Consider the following 21,554-nt stretch of genomic DNA (forward strand, 5'->3'; position numbering starts at 1 on the left):
CATTTTTTCATTCCCCGCCATGATCCTAAAAAAAGTTACGCGCCAAAACTTGTTAAAACATTGGTCATTTTATGGCTTCTTAACATTAGAAAAATTCAATTCTCTATATTTACTAGAAAAAAATTTGTTTAAAAAAAATGCATAATTGTCAGTAAATAAAACATCGATTTGACCTTCAGCTCGTTTTTTTAACCCATTGCTACTTTTGTCAGCATCGCATATTATCGCGTCACGTCTGTTGAGAGCGCAGACTCTCGGCGCGGTCTCGGCTCTCGGTCTAGTCGATCTCAATCAACCACACACAGTTCAGTTCTTGGTTATTTGTCGCTTAAGTAAGTTCTGCTACGTAGTGCGTGTTGTGTTTTTGTACGAGAATAAAGAATACTTTAAATTAAGTTACCCAAATAATAGTGGTCGTGGATTTACTTCGTAGTAAATAATGACGACGCGAAGTAAAACAAATTGTCCTATAATTGGGCCTTCGATTGATTTAAATTCGGGAGGAACAATGTTGCCCTCTCGGGAACAAGTGCTTCAATATTATAATTTTATAAGACAAAAGAAACAAAGTGAAGGACAATACAAACCAAAGGTTGGTGAAATCTATGACGAAATTGCGACGACGTTGGAGGAAATATGGAAAAAAGCCTCTATTCCTACAGTTCATCATGTCACAATTACCAATCAAATAAAAAGAGAGCACGGAAAGCTAAACAATATCCTTAAGTCTTATTCACACGCTCGCAAAGAAACCGAAAGTTTTAAAAATAAAGTGGCATCTTTTAGGCAAAATGCTTCTTATTTGTTTGACATAGCATATTGCAAATGCAAATCGTTTGAAGAATGTGTCTGCGACATATCACACAAAGTACCGCTATTAGAAAGGCCATTTCTTTTGGACCAGCGAACTACACGAGTCATGGCTATAGGATCCCTAGACCGATTAACAACTGACAAGCTTAATAAGAAAATGTTAAAAAAAATCTAAGGAATCTATGCGAGAGAAACAAGTTGAGTTTGAAAAAAAAATTCCAAAAGAGATGCCTAAAGAAAAAGAAGCAGTTCTTAAAAATTTGGAGGAAGATATTCAACCCACGCCGTCAACATCGCAAACAAGAATTAACCTGCCGACTTTTGCAAGAGCTTGTGATAGGTATGGAATCGCAGACCGGCCAGCCGCAGCAATTGCTTCTGCATTATTGCATGATGTAAATATAAATAAAGAGGTCAAGGGAGAAATAAAGTGCACTACGGAGGCGGCGATAATTATCGATAGAAGCAAAGTAAGGAGGGAAAGGAAAAAGATGCGACTAGATTTACAGGAAATGGAAAATGTTAGGGATTTAACTATTAAGGGCCTTTACTTCGACGGTAGAAAGGATAAGACGATGACAATGGTTCAAGCAGACGGTGGTATTAGTAAACGAACAATGGTTACAGAAGAACATGTTTCAATTATTTACGAACCGGGATCAGGTTATTTAGGACACGTTTCGCCATTAAGTGGGTCAGCTGAAAACATTAAGAATGCGATATGTATGTTTTTAACAGAGTTTAATATTAATAGATCCGATATACTAGCAATTCGCGGTGTGCAAGTACTTGGAAGGGAAACGAGAAACGACCGTGCGCGAGTCGCGGAGAAATATTGCAACTATTTTAAATAATTCATATTGTCAATTGAAATTGTCAAATTGACGTATATTTCATACCTTCTGTCATTGAAGCAGAAAAATTATATATTGCTCCACAATATTGATATGATATGCAATTATTATATAAAGGTAAATTTAATTAATTGTATTTTGCTTGCAGTACTGCATTTTAATAACTAATTTTATTTACTACATACAATTGTTTATGTTTGCATAACATAACCTGCATCTTATTTTTTCTTCTTATTGTTTTTTTGGACTATGGCCTTGACAATTATCCAGTAACCAGGACTAATATAATTGGCCAGTATAATTAAAAGTGCGAATAAAAGTACAGAGCGTAGAAATAGGGGTCGCTTTGCCGAACTTGCACGGTCCCAATAGGTTGCGATGGAACTGTAATAAATACAGGTAACCTCGGTGGTGTCATGTGTCTTTTGGAAAAAGAATTCGGTAGACATTTGCATTGGATTGTCTGCCAATTACATTCTAACGAACTTCCTCTGAGGCATTTAATTGAAAAGTTAGATGGAACCACGTCTGGTCCTAGGGGATTCTCGGGACCCATCGGAAAGAGCTTAGCAATTTGCGACCAGTTACCAGTAATAAATTATAAACCTATTAAAAGTGAACTGCCCGAAGTAGATAGAGAACAACTAAGTACCGATCAAAAGTTCCTCTTCGATATAAGCACCGCTGTAAGTACAGGTGAATTTCCTGCCAGTCTTGCTTCCAAGAATCCTGGTAAATTATCTCATGCGAGATGGCTTACCACTGCCAACAGAATTTTAAGGCTCTATGTAAGTAAGCACATTGAATCCATCAGAAAACCTAATAGAAATCGCAACTTTTATTAATAAGGTATATGTCCCAATGTGGTTTACTATTAAAACCAAACCAAAAATAAAAGATGCGCCGTTCAATTTATGGAAAAGTATATATTTGAGCCGATATTTAAAGAAAGATTTAAGAGAAATTGTTGATACAACTATACAAAGAAATGCATTTTTCGCCCACCCTGAAAGTTTATTGGTTGCAATGATAACTGATGAAAGGCGACATATTCGAGAGCTAGCTATGCGCCGAATATTATCCATTAGAGCAAAGAAGTCTGCAGCGGGGGAAGAAATTAAAATAAGAAAGTTTCAGGTCCCTAAAATAAACTTTTTGGCGACGGACTATGTTGACCTTATTTTTTGGCAAGAGCAAGTTAACTTTAAGGAGTCAACATTAACCCAACATTTAAGTGACGAAGAGCTGAAAAATGCAATCGATAAAAACTCAATTAACTTTTGATTTACCTTGTCACACTCAAGCCGTTGAGAGATGTGTTAAAGTTGTGTCAGAAGCATCTTTAAGTGTTTGTGGCGCTAGTGCTCGAGATGGTTTTATAAGATCACGTTTAAAAGATCGCAATATAATGCCAATATTTGAAACCAAACGGCATTATAAGGCGGAATAACGAGTTGTTATAAAGTAGAAAATTAAAAATAATAATTAAAATAGGGTGGTTGGAGGGCGAGCAGGGGTGGTGGAACACGAAATGCAGCCACCTCCACGTGGTGTGTTCTGGGTAGTTTATAAAACTAGCAGAGAGCTGCATATTGGTCTAAAACTAAAAAAATTAAATATTCTTAAGTTAATGCGGGGAATGAAGGAGTGGTCAAAATGAACCAAAAAAAAAGCATGAATGATCTACTAGTGCCTAAAAATAGATTAGCTGATAGTGCAATCTTGTATAAAAAATGTGAAAAAATTTTTTTAAGGTCACGGCGGGGCATAATATCAAGGTCAAAAAATTTTGAAAAAAATTGGTAAACATCTACTACTGTATAGGCAACTTTTGACATATAGTGCTAACTGCTAAAGTAAATTTTTGAAAATTCGAGATTTTTCGCTCCACCCTATTGTCCATGTATGGCCAGAATTAATGACAGGCGGTGGAACCAAAAAATTACAGTGTGGAGGCCACGAGCAGATAGAAGAAGTAGAGGTAGACCACCTACACGATGGACAGACGACGTCAAAATAATCGCTGACAATTGGCTGCAAAAAGCTCAAGACCGACAGACCTGGAAGAATTTAGGGGAGGCCAATATTCAAACTTGGACGCAAAAGTCTGGATGATGAATTCGATCTGAAGGCAAAAACGTCAAATAAAGATATTTTTAGAAACATATTATTTGTAAATTTTACCAATGTACTCTCTCAGTATGTGATATTCTTTATTACGTGCTCCCATTTCGATGTACATTTAAGGGGGAGGGAGGTATGGTTTCAAATCAACATTTCAAGCACATTTTTGTGATTTGTTTTAAAACTATGATAAAATTATTTAATTTTTAAATGAAATCAACATATTCAGTACCATTCAAAGAATAACCAAAAAAAATTCAAGGCACATATTGAAAAATAAGCGAATGGTAGCAAAGACAACTAAAAAAAAATGGATTTTGCTTTGGACATCAGAACTCATCATTGAATCGTTTAAAACAAAAAATCCAAACAGATTTTATTAGCTTATGAGTTGCTATAGACTATAGAGTATAGGTAATGCTTCGAGTTTTTTAGTTTTAGCAATTTTTGAGATTTTGGTATCACTCAGAAGTTAAAATAACGATATTTTTTTGTAAAAAAGGGGTGAAAATCAATTAATTATTATTGTTAACAAAATAAATCTTGATAAGTCAGGTAGTTTTTGAGTTAAAACGTCCACCGCCTTTGAAAAAAGCAATTTTGCGAAAAATCAATTTTGTTATCAATTTCTATTTTGTCTGTTAAACTGTAAAGTGATGCACACTGGCATATTGTTTTGAATTGCGGAATAATTTACAAAAGAGAAGGGGAACAGCTGTTAAACGTTTCTCACTACGCTCAAGCGTGCTGGCGAGAAGCTGCTGCAAAGCGAATAGAAGGTAGGGATATTCAACATGCTATACAGTGAAACTTGGATATTACGGCCTCGGTAGTTACGTCATCTCGGTTGTAACGTCAATTTTTAATAGGTCCGGCCAAACACTATTCTATAACATCATTAAAAACCCGGTTTTATCGGCTAAAAATGAAGTAACCCTTTGCGGGTATTGCGGCATTGTTCCTTCTAAGAATGTGAAAAATGTCAATAAAATTATACCTTCTGTGTACAGTTACGTGACAACTCTGTACAGTTCTTTGATTTCCCATTTTATCAGTGCCATCCTAACAGTAAAATTTTCTGTTTCAGAACAGATTGTTTAAGAAATTTTTGTTACCGTAAAATTGTGTTCGGCTCGTTTTTTTTTAGATTTTAACTTAGTAATTTTATTATAATTTAATAAATGAAAAATAGTTACTGTCCTTGTGGGATCGGTACTCACCGGAGGGACCGCAGACGTTCGGAAACAATTAGCGTCTCTTTGCAAAGACAATGACCTCGATTTTGCGCAAAGTAACAAGACACTTACTCAACACACACACTACACATTACTCCCCTGACTTAGTGATAAGTTATACAATTACGTGGCTAAAGGTTCTAGTTCTAAACCAAAGCCAGAATCAGAGAAAAAAAAAAACTTAGTAATTCGCTTTTTTTTAATATGGCAAGTTGTAGTACTAAAAGGACTATTTTATATATTTTATATATACTTCTACATACTTTCATTTTTCTCTACCTCCTTTATAACGTCACTCTGATATAGCGTCAATTTTTTACTGGACTCTTCAATGGCGGTATAATCAAGTTCCACTGTATTTCCGGTAATTTTTTCCGATCAATCTAAGACAGTATTCTTGAAGTTATGTACTTTTATTTAAAATTGTTCTGAAGCTATTTCCTTGTGGCATTTTTAAAACTAAATATTTAGATGGGAAATAAGCCACAATTAAATTGAAAAAATAATTTAATTATCGTTTCGACGCCCAAATCGGGTGTCGTTGTTAAAATACAAAATACATATTATGTATTATTAAGGTGAAACAGTAGCGATCAACAGGTAGCGAAAACGCGTTCCAAGATTGCGGCTGTAATTTTGAATATTTTTTCGAGATATTTGGCACACGTATTCGTAATATAATAAAGAATGGCGGTACAGAGCCCAATTTGAAAAATATATTAATATGTGGAAATTACTCTGTAATTAAATACAATATTAAAAAAACGAGCCTGTACCGCCATTAAGAAGAACAAAAAATACACTTTCTTCAGATAAACTTTTTTATCCGATGCCTAGATTTTGTGTCATTTTGGAACTACTAATGAAATAAAAAATTTTAGTAGTTCCAAAATGACACAAAATCTAGGCATCGGATAAAAAAGTTTATTTGAAGAAAGTGTATTTTTTTGTTCTTCTTAATGGCGGTACAGGCTCGTTTTTTTAATATTGTATTTAATTACAAAGTAATTTCCACATATTAATATATTTTTCAAATTGGGCTCTGTACCGCCATTCTTCATTATATTGCGAATACGTGTGCCAAATACCTCGAAAAAATATTCAAAATTACAGCCGTAATCTTGGAACGCGTTTTTGCTACCTGTTGATCGCTACTGTTTCCTCTTAAAAATATTAAATTAATATATTAATTTAATATACAAGGTGTCCCAAAAGTAGTGGAACGGTCGAATATATCGCGAACTAAACATTGGATCGAAAAACTGAAAAATAAGTCTTCAATCATTTTCAAAAATCTATCCAATGACACCAAACACCAACCCCCACTACACCCCTGGAGGTGGAGTGGGGGTTAACTTTAAAATCTCAAATGGAAACCCCCAGTTTTTCTTGCAGATTTTAATTCGTTACGTAAAAGTAAGCAACTTTTATTCAAGACATTTTTTCGAACTGTGGATAGATGGCGCTATAATTGGGAAAAACGATTTATCCTGATACTATAGGTAAATTATAGAGACGGTCTAATATCTCAGGAAATACACTTCCAAATGGGAAACTAAAAAAAGAATTTTTAATCTTTTTCGAAAACCTTTCGAATAACACCGAACGTGACCCTCCAACCCACCCCCTGGAGGTGGGGTGGGGGGTAACTTTAAAATAATAAAAAGCAACCCCCACTTTTTATTACAGATTAGGATCCGTCATAAAAAATTTAGCAACATTTATTTGAAACATTTTTCGAATTGTTAATAGATGGCGCTTTAATTGGAAAAATACGATTTATTAGCGCCATCTATCAGAAATTTTAAAAAATGCTTCGAATAAATGTTGCTTATTTTTTTATGACAAATCCGAATCTGCCATAAAAATTGGGGGTTGCTATTTAAGATTTTAAAGTTACCCCCACCCCACCTCCAGGGGGTGGATTGGAGGGTCACATTTGGTGTTATTCGAAAGGTTTTCGAAAAAGATTAAAAATCTGTTTTTTAGTTTCCCATTTGAAAGTGTATTTCGTGAGATATTAGACCGTCTCTATAATTTACCTATGGTATCAGGATAAATCGTTTTTGCCAATTATAGCGCCATCTATCCACAGTTTGAAAAAGTGTCTTGAATAAAAGTTACCTACTTTTACGTAACGAATCCAAATTTGCAAGAAAAATTGGGGGTTTCCATTTACGATTTTAAAGTTACCCCCCACCCCACTTCCAGGGGCTGTAGTGGGGGTTGGTGTTTGGTGTCATTGGATAGATTTTTGAAAATGATTGAACACGTATTTTTCAGTTTTTCGATCCGATGTTTAGTTCGCGAAATATTTGACCGTTCCGCTACTTTTGGGACACCCTATATATTAAAAATATATAGGTATTATATAAAATAATAAAAAGTTGAAACTTTCATAATTTTCAAACCATACTTTAGAACTGCCGAGATATTAAACTTTACATATAATTTTAGGGTCGACCCATTCAGTAACTGCCCTGTGAAAAACTGTAATGTAACTTATAAGGATGAAGCACTCTCAACAGCAGACCTTGTTCTATTTCATTTGCATAGAATGAAAAGTTCTAAAGAGCTACCATTGAAAAGAGGAAAATCGAGCCAGATATGGGCTTTTTTAACCGAGGAAAGTTCCTATCACACGTTTCTGAATCGGGATAAGGGTGTTACCATAAAAGACTATAACGGTGTTTTTAATTGGTCTATGAGTTATAGGTAAGTTTTTCTTACAGTAGATACATGACATCTTCTTGGGTATTTCTTTCAAATCAACATTTTTGATACGAGAGTTGTCACGTCACTCGAAGTGTCGGACCTGACATATAGATGGCACCACTCACTTCAAATAATTTAGAAAGCGCCCATGGTTCTTAAACTTACAATATATAGGGTGTTTGGTAAAGAATGGGCCATAGCTTAACCTCAGATTCCTGGGGTTAAAATAGGTCGATTAAAGCTAACTTACCTTAATACAAAAGTTGATAGTAACCGAAATACAGGGTGTCAAAGTTAAACTTTTATTTTATTTATTCTTGAATATTTCCTAACAGGCATGGGATAATAACACAAAATTTACCATGCGGGGGTTTTTTGGGATAAGAAATCTAAATTCGCTACCAAAAATGATGTCTTACCCAGAGGGCGCCACATACTTCTTTCAGCGCTCATTTAATAAGTTCAATTGTTTTTTATTACCCACTGTATATACTTTTTGAATCAAAGCTTTTATTCTCTTAATATGTTTACTTAAAAAAGGTATACTACATTCATCTCGCTAAACTGGACCGTTTTCGAGATAAACGCATTTTAAATCTGCGATGCAACATAATTTTTAGCATATCGTTGTAGTTACATCCGAAAAATAACTTAAAACCATAATAATTGTGCCAGTTCTCAAATTTATGTCATTGCATCGCAAATTCGATTTGAAGAAATTTGCGATACATTTTTGGACATTTTTCTGGTTTTAATTATTTTTCGGGTGTAACTACAATGATATGCTAAAAATTATGTTGCATCGCAGATTTAAAATGCGTTTATCTCGAAAACGGTCCAGTTTAGCGAGATGAATGTAGTATACCTTTTTTAAGTAAACATATTAAGAGAATAAAAGCTTTGATTCAAAAAGTATATACAGTGGGTAATAAAAAACAATTGAACTTATTAAATGAGCGCTGAAAGAAGTATGTGGCGCCCTCTGGGTAAGACATCATTTTTGGTAGCGAATTTAGATTTCTTGTCCCAAAAAACCCCCTCATGCTAAATTTTGTGTTATTATCTCATGCCTGTTAAGAAATATTCAAGAATAAATAAAATAAAAGTTTAACTTTGACATCCTGTATTTCGGTTATCAAAAGTTTGTACTAAGGTAAGTTAGCTTAAGTCGACCTATCTTAAGCTCAGGAACTTAAGGTTAAGCTATGGCCCATTCTTTACCAAACACCCTGTATATAATGCTCGGTATACATAGTGATGTAAGAAGAGAATATTCTCAAGAGAATATTCTCGAGAACGAGGATATTCTCGAGAATATTTCATAAAAAAGAAAAATGGAAAATGTGGATACGGCTTTTCTAAGTAAACGCGAAACAATGAGTAATTTAACTATGGAAATAATGCTCAGACAATTGTTTGTTTAAGAATTTTACAAGAATGTCAATAAGTGATTTCGAACTATTAATAAATATGATAGGCCAAGAATAGAGAAGAAAGATCAAACATGAGAAACGCAATACCAATCTCAATAAGATTAGCAATTGTTATTTATATATACTAAAAGTTTTAGTTTAATGTATTTTATTCAGGGTGAACTACTCTTCCATTTGTCTCATAGTTCCAGAAGTATGCCAAGTTCCACAACTCTGGATGTACAGCAATAATAAACCTTATTGTGATTTCATTTGACCACGTATTCATCTTTTCTTTGTATGTTTTGGCAAAACCAAATTAAATTTCAACAGAGTACAGGAAATAAAGAAGAAATACAGAGCAACATGCAAAATTTTCCACAGCAGTTCGACTTTATCGGCAACGCATCAGGCACTGCAATAGTGTTTAAATACCAGTAAGATTTCGGCCATATGGCTCAGCCAAACGGCGATATTTTCAGTAGATGGCTGATGGCTGTAATGTTGCCAGAAACATATCAAATATAAATTTCCGGCAACATATTGCTTCAAAAACTAGCCCGTCTAAATGCCCCTTTAGACGTAGACCAATCCATGACTGAGCTGGCGACTCGTGAAAAATAAAATCCCACGTCTTCTCATCAGTACATTGAAATGCAGAATGTAGATGACCACGATGAGCTAATGATAGAAATAGATTCTGAACCCGAGGCCACATGTTATTCTGATTAAATCACCACATCCATTACTTGCATTATTTATTGTTAAGAGGAAACTTTCATTCTTTTATCAAATACATTTTGTGTTCTCTGTTGTTTTTGTATTTTGTTTATATAAAGAACCCTGTTGTTTAGTCTCATAATTTTGTATATAATTTCATGATTTTTAATACCCTATTTAATCTTCAACAATATCCCTAAGTGCGTCATACGGTTCATTCTCAGAAAATTCTCCATATTGAGAATATTCTCGAGAATATTCCCGAGAATATTCTCCGATTTTTCATTCTCGAGAATTTTCCAACACTAGGTATACACGACGATTTATCGAAGCGATGTGACTGTGCAGTTCGTTGGTGCAGTTTATCGAACGTCCATTGAGTGTTCACACGTCTCCAAAATTTGCATCGATCATCATCATCAGTTCTCCGCCGAAGCTCAGACGATAAACATGTCATCCGCGATGAAAGACGACGACCGACGTGATTGCGATAGCCTGGCTTATTTTATGCAAAAACAGAATTAAATAAAAAAAAGTCTGTGGTGTAAGGATTGGCTTTTCAAAAGAAAGACATACCCTCACCTAAAGGCTATAGCGGGATAAGATGGTCAAAACTGCTCCTGCAACGATCAGCCCCGCGATCTACATACAAAAACATGCCTTCATAGAACTTTTTAGCTTCACAGAGACCTTAGAACCTCTTGAATAGAGAAAAGTAGCTTTTCTACTCGTATCCGAGAGTATCCGAGATGAAAATAACAAAATACTAATTCACGAAAAGGATGTCAAAAAGAGATGGGGAAAGTATTTTGACAGTTTATTAAATGAAGAATTTGACAGACATCCTGTGGAGTTAACGGAGACAGTAACAATAATGGTTACCAGAATAACAAACGAGGAAGTGGCTCAAGCGCTTCAAAAAATAAAGAAAGGAAAAGCAGTCGGACCAGATGATATTCCTGGGGAAGTATGGAGAGCATTGGGAGAGACAGGAATAAGTTGGCTAGCAGATCTATTTAATACAATTATGGAAGTTGGACAAATGCCAGACGAATGGAGAAGCAGTATATTAGTACCAGTCTATAAAAACAAGGGAGACATACAACAATGTACAAACTACAGGGCTATAAAACTACTTAGCCACACCATGAAAATATGGGAGAGAGTAATTGATAGACGGATACGTGAAGAAACCGAAATATCCGATAATCAATTTGGCTTTATGCAGGGCAGATCAAGAACAGATGCAATTTTCATTGTAAGGCAACTGATGGAAAAATACAGGAATAAAGAGACCAACGCTCATATGGTATTCATTGATCTTGAGAAAGCATATGATAGAGTTCCTCGAGAGATTCTGTGGTGGGCACTCAATAAGAAAGGAGTCCCTGGCGAATATGTAAAGATTGTGAGAGATATGTATGAGGGAGTAACGACTAGTGTTAGGACAGTTGTGGGAGAGACTGATAAATTTCAGGTGAAAGTAGGATTGCACCAAGGCTCGGTGCTTAGTCCTTATTTATTCTCATTAGTTTTGGACCAGATATCAGCTAAACTACAGGGTAGCATTCCATGGTGCCTAATGTATGCTGATGATTGTAGTGTTAGTAGGAAATAGTGAAAGAGACTTAAACCAAAAACTGGAACAGTGGAGACAAGCTCTGGAGGAAAAAGGTTTAAAACTTAGTAGGACAAAAACAGAGTATTTGGAATGTTCATTTAAAGATGGAGTTACTACAAATAAAATGGCATCTTTGGATGGTGAAATGATTGTGAAAAGCAATAGTTTTAGGGTCTAGGACATTTCGCCGTCGCCGTTTCGCCGTCGCCATTTCGCCGTCGCCGTTTCGCCGTCGAGCCATTTCGCCGTCGCCGTTTCGCCGTTGAGCCATTTCGCCGTCGCCATTTCGTTGTTAGCATTCGTACCTATAATTTCGGGATGATCATTACTTGTATATAAGTTTTGAATGGTTTTCGAACGATTATATACATATAGGGTAGGGACGTTCACTATAAACAATTAGTTGCTGGAAATCTGCCACCCTTGAAAAAGAAAAAATATAGGGACGCGGATTAGCGAATTTTAAGATTAGTCCGAAACTTCAATGCTGATGGAGATATTTTAGAATATCTTAGAGGACTTGCCCATAAAATTATGAAATGTAACTTTTTAAATATTTTTAATACTGTAAATATTTTATTTTTCAGACGAAAACAATGTATAGTTGAATACGAAAATATAACTTGGTTTTACTAGCAACATCAGCATTTTATTTACACTGACATTTAGTATAAAAAAAAGTTAGTATGTTATCACGTTCTTGCGACATTTAGTATAAAAAAAGTTAGTATGTTATCACGTTCTTGTAAACTTAACCAATGCCGGGATGGCGACGGCGAAATGGCCGACGGCGAACTGGCTCGACGGCGAACTGGCTCGACGGCGAAACGGCCGACGGCGAAGTGGCTCGACGGCGAAACGGCGACGGCGAAACGTCCCAGTCCGATAGTTTTAAGTACCTAGGATCGGTATTACAGAGTAATGGAGAAATAGATGGAGTTGCATGCAGTAGAATTAGGGCTGGATGGATGAAGTGGAAAGAAGCGAGTGGTGTGTTGTGTGACAGAAAAATACCAATGAAGCTGAAGGGAAAATTTTATAAAACAGCCATAAGACCGGCTATGATGTACGGAACTGAATGTTGGGCAGTGAAAAAGAAAGAGGAACAACGAATGCATGTGGCGGAAATGAGAATGCTTAGATGGATGAGTGGAGTGACAAAGAAGGATAAAATTAGAAATGAGTATATTAGGGGAAGTCTAGGTGTGGCACCAATTGATGCCAAAATGAAAGAGCATAGGTTAAGATGGCTTGGTCATGTTCAACGTCGAGACGTTAATCACCCAATACGAAGAATAGCTGAAGTGCAGATTCCTGGAAGGAGTAGGAGAGGAAGACCAAAGAAGACCTGGGGGGAGATGATAAGGCAAGACATGTTGGTAAAGGGGATTAACATTGATATGACCCAAGATAGAATTGTGTGGAGAAATGCAATTAGGGAAGCCGACCCCGCATAGGGATAAGGCAAAGAGAATGATGAGAGGCCATAGAACCTCTTGAATAGAGAAAAGTAGCTTTTCTCGACTTTTTTATGAGCGCCGTTTTGCTTTTAAAAAACCCGAAAAAATTCAAGGAGATGTATCTTTTCAATACAAAACAGCCTGATTATTTCAGATTTTTATATTGAAAATCGGGCCTAGGAACAATCATTGAAACTTTCAATATTTTTTAGGTTATGTTAAGAATTTTTGGCTAACTTTTAAATAGTAATTTCTTGTGTATTTTTTTCGTTCTTTTGAATTGCAGAGGTAAAATTTTCAATTTCTGAGCAGAAAAGAAGAAAAAAATCGAAAAAATTCGTTTTTACCAAACTAAACATATTTTACCAACAATATAAAACAGCTACGAATAGTTTCGAAAAAATTATAAAAAATATCTGCCGAAACATTGCTTTTCACTGCTCAGAAGCACAAATCATTTTTTGTTAATCTGTGTTCTTGTTTGGGATGTTTTTAAGTTACATTTTATGTACATATTCCTTTTTTTATATACATAGGTACTATTAGACGAGGGCAGTTAGCACTAAAAACACCCGAATAAATAGATTTTTAAATACAGCACCTAGAGACTTGCAGTTTTTTGCATTATGTTCAGGGTGACCTCAGGAAAAAAGTCTATTATTCCAAAATGGGTGGAAATGCATAATTGCACTTTTAAGTGCATAAAATGCATCCAAAAGTGCATAAACATGTCAAAATCAATATACTAAGGATCAAAATTTGTTATTTTGGGGCCACTGAACACGAATACGCCATCAGAACTGCCCCCGGACCACCTGGTGCCCATAGTCACTGCAAGGGACGTTATCTTCTGGAGTTTCGAGGATTTTTGGTATCAAATTTATGCAAACGGACAGTCACGGGTTTTTGGGGTCGCTAAACACGAATATGCCATTAGAATTGACCTCCGAAGTACCTGGTGCACAGGGTCGCTACTAAGGCACGTCATCTTCTGGAGTGTCGAGGGTTTTCCGCAATAAATTGATGCAAATGGATAACTTATGGGGTTTTTGAGGTCGCGAAACACGAATATGCCATCAGAACAGACCCCTGGAGCACCTAGTGATCAGGATCACTGCAAGGGGCGTCATCTTCTGGAGGTTCGAGGGTCTTCGGTACTACATTGATGCAACCGGATTACTCATGTGTGTTTAGGGTTGCTGAATGGAAATACGCCATCAGATTCGACCCACAGAGCACCTGGTGCCTAATGCAGTGCAGGTCTTCTGGAGTTTCGAGAGTTTTCTTCATTAAATTGATGCAAACGGATGATGATTACGCATGGGTTTTGGGGTTGCTGAACACGAATGCGCCGTCAGAACAAACACCAGAGCACCTGGTGCCTAGGGCACGTCATCTTCAGGAGTTTTGAAAGTTTTCGGTACTAAATTGATGCAAACGGGTTTTGGTGTTGCTGAACACAAATACGCCATCAGATCCGACCCACGGAGCCCCAGCCGCCTAAGACCCGTTATTTTCTGGAGTTTTTAGAGTTTTCGGTACTAAATTGATGCAAACAGATTACTCTTGAGTTTTTGGATTTGCTGAACATGAGTATGGCATCAGACCTGACCTACGGAGCAGGTTGTGCCTAAGGCACGTTATCTTCTAGTTCTAGATTTTCAAGAGTTTTCGGCATTAAATTGATGCAAACGGATTACTCATGGGTTTTTGGGATTGCTGAACACGAATACGCCATCGGAACAGACACCGCAGTACCTACCTGGTGCCTAAGGCATATCATCTTATGGAGTTTCAAGAAATTTTTTTGCAAACGAATTGCTCATGGGTTTTTGGATTTTCTGAACACGAATATGAAATCAGAACCGACCCTCGGAGTTCCTAATGTCTAGAGTGACAGCTATGCAAGTCAAGTTTTCGAATTTCGAGGCTTTCTGACACTAAATTAGTACACACCGAGTACGCGGAGGTTTTCTGAGTTGCTGAGAAGGATTATGACGTAGATGAAGGCCTCTGGATTATCTGGTGTCCAGGGCTGATACAAATAAAAAGTAATATAATAATTAATACGGTCTGCTCTTAAAAATTTGCTTAGATGACGTGCCTTAGGAACTAGATGCTCCGGTTCTGTTCTGATGGGGTATTTGTGTTCAGCATCCCCAAAAACCTATGAGTACTCCGTTTGCATCAATGTGTAGTACCTACCAAAGACCCTCGAAACTCCACTTGCAGTGACGTAAGTGTGCAAGACGCAGTGTGCAAGATGACGCCACCTGGGCAGCAGATGCACCAGGGGTCGGTTCTGATGGCATATTTGTGTTTAGCGACCTCAAAAACCCTCCAGTAATCCCTTTGCATCAATTAAATACCGAAAACCCTCGAAATTCCAGAAGGTGACGTCCCTTGCAGTGAGCACATTCGTATTTAGCGGCCTCAAAAACCCCCTGAGTAATCCATTTGCATCAATTTACCAATTCAGTGACCCGAAAAACTCCCCGAATAACAAAATCTGGTCCTTAGTATACTGATTTTGACATGCTTATGCACTTTTGGATGCATTTTATGCACTTTAAAGTGCAATTATGCATTTCCACCCTTTTTGGAACAGTAGACTTTTTTCCTGACGTCATCTTAAACATAATACAAAAAACTGCAAATCTCTAGGTGCTGTATTTAAAAACCGCTTTATTTTGTGCTAAATGCTCTGGTCTATATGTATTTTTGATTTGTTACAAACAATATTTTTTGTATTTGTAAAGTAATTAAATAAATCAATCATCAATCAAAATCAAAAGACTTGAGAACGAACTGAATGATTGACCCAACTTCCGTCTATACGCTAGGATAAAACTGTGCAGCCGCGATCGACAACGATTTATCGAATAAATTTTGTTCCTGCCTACAGATCTTTTCCACCAACCAAAAATCTGCATCGATTTTTGTCCACACGTTCGATAAAACTGCACCAACGAACTGCAGAGTCACATCGCTACGATAAATCGTTGTCTTGTATACCGACAATAATAGCCCATGCCCATATACACGACAACGAGTTAATGTAGCGATGTGACTGTGCAGTTCATTGGTGTCGATTTATCGAACGTGTGGACGCATATCAACGCAGATTTTTAACCAAAAATCTGCATCGATTTGCGTCCACACGTTCGATAAATCGACCCCAACGAACTGCACCGTTCACAACCATACTTCATAATAACTGATATAAGTTAGGATCTCTATGGCTTCATAAGGTTTGTTCCAATACAATGAGAACCGTCATGTAACGATCACGTTACTATAAAATAATACGTTCCATGCGTTATGTGTCTGTATTTCGTGCGTTCCATGGGATATTTTGTGTACTGCGCAGGACGGCGATCGTTACATGGACGGTTTCTCGTTGTGTTGCAGTGGCGAAGCGTGACTTTTTCTAAAGTGTTACCAAAACTAGATGTAAAAAAATTTTATTGAAAAATAGTTATTTATGAAACAGTTCGTGAAGTATGCTTTTTGCAAACGCACGCGATATTTAGAGCACGAGCGACAACGGAGCGAGTGCTATACATCGCGTAAGTTCGCAAAAAGTACTTCACGCACAGTTTCATACAATATTTTATCTACGATAAACAAATAAAAAAACTGTAACTCTTCGTCACTGGAATTCATTTCTATTCTACAATTTTTAGAACTTTGACATTTAAAAATCCTATCTACTTTCAAACCACAAAACTGTCAAAAATTGTGTTGTAAGTTAGGGTGACCAGATCATAAACTTAAAAAAACGGGACACATCCAAGGAGCAGTAGCGTAAAATTTTTCTCTGGGGAGGGGGGTTGGCTTATTTTTTTGTATTGTTTGTGAAAGACAAGTTACATTTTCCTACTTTTTTTATATATTTTTCATATGCCCTGGGGGAAAGGGGGTTTAACCTCCAAGTCCCCTCTCAGGGGGGTTTAACCTTCAAAAGCGCTTTTGATATAATCAATCGGACGAAAATGATGGAGGAGATAGAGAATGTTGGAATCCCAGAAATATTAAGACAAATTATGCTAACAGTAAGCCTAAAAGAACACCAAAGCAAGGATCAGTTTCAACAAACAACTTCTAAGGAGATAAATGTAAATAAATGAGTGAAATAAGGTGACTCTGTCTCCCCGGCACTATTATTTAATCTGATATTGAAAGTAATCATAAGGAGGACAAACTTGTATCCACCTTTAGCTACTTGGGAGTAACAATATGGAAAACCGGAAAAGAGAGAACAGAAGAAAGAATTCTGAAAGGCAGAAAAACATATGGAATGATTAGAAATCTGTTAAACAAGACAAGTATAATATGAACCAATATAATACCTTAATAAGACCTGTTGATACATATGGGATGGAAACAACGACGATTAATAAGAAAGAGGAACATAGCATTCCGAAATTTGAACGAACAATAATGAGAACAATAGTGGACCACAATGTAATAAGAGAGGGAGAAATAATAATGAAAACAAATGCAGAAATTGAAGAAACAATTGAAATTGAAGAAAAAATACGAGGCTTTAGGCGTCCCGAGAGACCTTTTCGGGACACCGGGACAGATCGTTAAAAAACGGGAAAATCCCGTTTTTTCGGGACGTTCGGCCACCCTATTATAAGCCATTGCTCATATTGTCATAAATATGACAACGCGAAAGTTAAGGATACTTGATTATATATGAAAGTGTGCCAAAAAACCCATTGAAAGTGTGCGAAAAAGTAAATCCCATTTAAAATACATTGTTACTTCACGCACACTTTAAACCCTTCACGCACTGCTATCTATAATGACAGTTTTCACAAACTAAAAACTTATACATAATATGCCATAAAGTAGATAACAACTATTTTGAACCTCCCAAATAAAAGTTTTTGTTTTCAATCATGTGAGATAAAATTAAACAAATCACTATTCCCAAATTATATGCATGTAATTATGTATACATGTATTATATGCATGTAATAGGTATAACAATAAATAATAAACAAACTAAACAGATTATTCTACAATAAAATTGACGTCAAAAATTAACAAGTAGGGAACAGAACATATTTTGAAAACTAGTGTTTATATTTTAAATCTTCTATTTTCAATAATTTCATTTTTTTTTTTTCAAAATTATATATAAAAAAAATATACAAGGATAATGACTTTTCAAGTAGTTGATCGATTACGCAGCAACATTCTTCCATGTTCAAATGCACGAATAGCTACTAAACTAACGTTACCATATTGTAAAATGGTGACAATACTGATATACACAGCGTGCCCGAGCCGTCTCTGGAGCCGTCATTCCTTAAAAATTTTCAGTCTCGACCGATAGCGAGAATCATCTTTCGTTACCAGAACTAGAAGTGGTAACGGAGTATAATAACGTGCAACGGATTCAAATTTAATGTATTCACATGTAATCTCGCCAATATTTTCGTGCGTCTAGTTGGCTATTTACTGAATTAGGTAGGTACTACGTATTAACAAATAATTCTATTGGTAAAAAATATAAATGGAATTATTTCATAGTAGTCATAAAATATTTATTTGCAAGATTTTTAACTGTTACCAATGGTAACAGTGGTTACATGGACGCTTCGCCAGTGTTGTGTTGGAACAAACCTAATATATGAAACCATAGAGATCATAAATTAATATGTATGTAGACATAGAAAATTCTGAATACGATGTCGAACTTATTTTATATGGTCTACAAAAGTATTGGGAATTATCTGTAGCTTAAGAAATAAATATGATAAGCAAATAACCATTTGTATTTACTTAGAAATAAAAAGTAAAGCAGGTTAAACTTTATTTTTGGGATATTAACCCTTAAACGCCCAACCTTTTTTAGGTTCCATGTACGCCCAAGGGTGGGTAAAAAATGTCCACCCTGAAAATAGCTAATATATTTATTGAGAGTTGTTGGAAATGGATTAAACTTAAGAATCTTATGCTTAATGAACACAGCATCTTCTAAAATATTAATATAAACAATTTACAAACCTTACAACAAAATTACAATGTACACCAAAATTAAAATACCAGTAAAAGCCAGTAATTCAGATTTGTCGATTTTCTCCACATTCTTCCTTTCAGCCTCTTCATTGGCGGATAATTATGTGGATTATGTAATTAAACGTCGATACGTATGTGGATTATGTTCCTACCAACGAGAAATTAAATAGAAACCTTTAGTAACAAGTTTTACCAAGTGTGTACTTTTATGCCCACCCATATTTAACTCAAGATATTACTTTTATTTTCAAAAATATCTGTAGAACCAATTTAACATTCGATAAAAGGCTGTCTTTTTAACAATAAATAATTTTTGGAAAATTTTTAAACAAGTAATAAATATGTTACAAGAGAATACGCATTCGGTGGACATTTTTTACCCACCCTTGGGCGTTTAAGGGTTAATGAGCATAATAATAATTAGATAACCATAGATAGTTATAAAGTTCTCTGATATTTGTAGTGACTGAGTAATGATCAAAATTGTATACAGAAATAGTGGAAAAAAAGTAGAAATTTCAGATGTATTAATTTTATTTAAGGAGTAACCGCAAAGTTTTTGCTATTTAAATGCATTCAGTTTTTTCGAATCCCGGGAAAACTAATACCTAAGTATTTTTCAAAAATTTAAACGCAGAATGAAATATTACATTATTACCGACGGCCGAAAGTCACTTAGAATAAACAAAAAGTTTCTTTCGAAAGAAATATTTGAAATCAAAAATTCCACTAAATTTTCTCTCTTTTTTTCATATCTGTAACTTATTAAAATAAACACAGAAGTTTTCAAGACACTTTCGGCCCTCGGTATTAATATAATATTTCATTCTGCGTTTAAATTGTTCAAAAATACTTATTAGTTCTCTCAGGATTCGAAAAAAAAATGCCTTTAAATAGCATTGGACCAAGATTTTGCGCCTACCTACCCCCATAAAAACTTAATCAAATATTTCTTTTTATGAATTAATTTTAAATCTTTAATTAATTTTAGAATGGATTCTGACATTCCCGTTCCTTATGGAAGGACCATTCTAAGGAAGACACCTCAACCTGTAGAAATAAAATTGGAAAAACAAAGGAATGTTTTGGTTGCGATAATGGGCTCAAATTGTGGTGGAAAGAATAAACGATGGGATTATGTAAAGGAGTTAGAAAAACATATTAAAGTTGACAAATACGGAAAATGCGGTACCTTAAAGTAAGTTTTTGGGATCATTTTACATAAAGGGAAGCTTAAAGTGATAATATCAAAAGAATATTGAAGATTTTTGGCAAAATTAGTACATACATCTTTAGTTTACAATAGAAGAGTATTTCATTCTCTTTAGAGCTCTCAGTGGTCGACAAGTCTTTGTTTAAGGTTAATTTACAGACTTGCACGCACCGTCATATACAGGGTGTCCCAAAAGTAGTGGAACGGTCGAATATTTCGCGAACTAAACATCGGATCGAAAAACTGAAGAATACGGGTTCAATCATTTTCAAAAGTCTATCCAATGAAACCAAACACCAACCCCCACTACACCCCCTGGAGGTGGGGTGGGGGGTAACTTTAAAATCTCAAATGGAAACCCCCAGTTTTTCTTGCAGATTTTGATTTGTTACATAAAAGTAAGCAACTTTTATTTAAGACATTTTTTCGAACTGTGGGTAGATGGCGCTATAATTGGGAAAAACCATTTATCCTGATACCATAGGTAAATTATAGAAACGGTCTAATATCTCACGAAATACACTTCCAAATGAGAAACTAAAAAACAGATTTTTAATCTTTTTCGAAAACCTATCGAATAACACCAAACATGACCCTCCAACCCACCCCCTGAATGTGGGGTGGGGGATAACTTTAAAATCTTAAATAGCAACCCCCACTTTTTATTACAGATTCGGATCCGTCATGAAAAATTAAGTAACATTTATTCGAAACATTTTTTAGAATTGTTAATAGATGGCGCCTTAATTGGAAAAATTCGATTTATTAGCGCCATCTATCAGAAATTTTAAAAAATGTTTCGAATAAATGTTGCTTAATTTTTTATGACGAATCCGAATCAGCAATAAAAAGTGGGGGTTGCTATTTAAGATTTTAAAGTTACCCCCACCCCACATCCAGGGGGTGGGTTGGAGGGTCATATTTGTTGTTATTCGATAGGTTTTCAAAAAAGATTAAAAATCTGTTTTTTGGTTTCTCATTTGGAAGTGTATTTCGTGAGATATTAGACCGTTTCTATAATTTACCTATGGTATCAGGATAAATCGTTTTTCCCAATTATAGCGCCATCTATCCACAGTTCGAAAAAACGTCTTAAATAAAAGTTGCTTACTTTTATGTAATAAATTAAAATCTGCAAGAAAAACTGGGGGTTTCCACTTAAGATTTTAAAGTTACCCCCCACCCCACCTCCAGGGGGTGTAGTGGGGATTGGTGTTTGGTGTCATTGGATAGATTTTTGAAAATGATTGAACACGTGTTTTTCAGTTTTTCGATCCGATGTTTAGTTCGCGAAATATTCGACCGTTCCACTACTTTTGGGACACTCTATATATAAAGATCAGTCTAAAGG

General features: G+C 35.6%; 2 protein-coding genes across 2 annotated transcripts in view; one reads left to right on the plus strand and one right to left on the minus strand.

Moving 5' to 3' along the window:
- The window catches only part of LOC114328009 (uncharacterized), a 269,631-nt gene that overhangs the window by 221,194 nt on the left and 26,883 nt on the right, over nucleotides 1–21,554 (minus strand). The window lies entirely within an intron of this gene.
- Nucleotides 1–21,554, plus strand: part of LOC114329433 (glycoprotein 3-alpha-L-fucosyltransferase A-like) — a 53,581-nt gene that overhangs the window by 23,482 nt on the left and 8,545 nt on the right. Inside the window, exons 4-5 of the mRNA XM_050642005.1 lie at nucleotides 7,484–7,741; nucleotides 19,982–20,188. Coding sequence (XP_050497962.1) covers nucleotides 7,484–7,741; nucleotides 19,982–20,188 — 465 coding nt within the window. The remainder of the gene's footprint in view (nucleotides 1–7,483; nucleotides 7,742–19,981; nucleotides 20,189–21,554) is intronic.

This window comes from Diabrotica virgifera, chromosome 1 (assembly GCF_917563875.1).
Source record: "Diabrotica virgifera virgifera chromosome 1, PGI_DIABVI_V3a".
In the NCBI taxonomy this organism is placed as follows: domain Eukaryota; kingdom Metazoa; phylum Arthropoda; class Insecta; order Coleoptera; family Chrysomelidae; genus Diabrotica; species Diabrotica virgifera.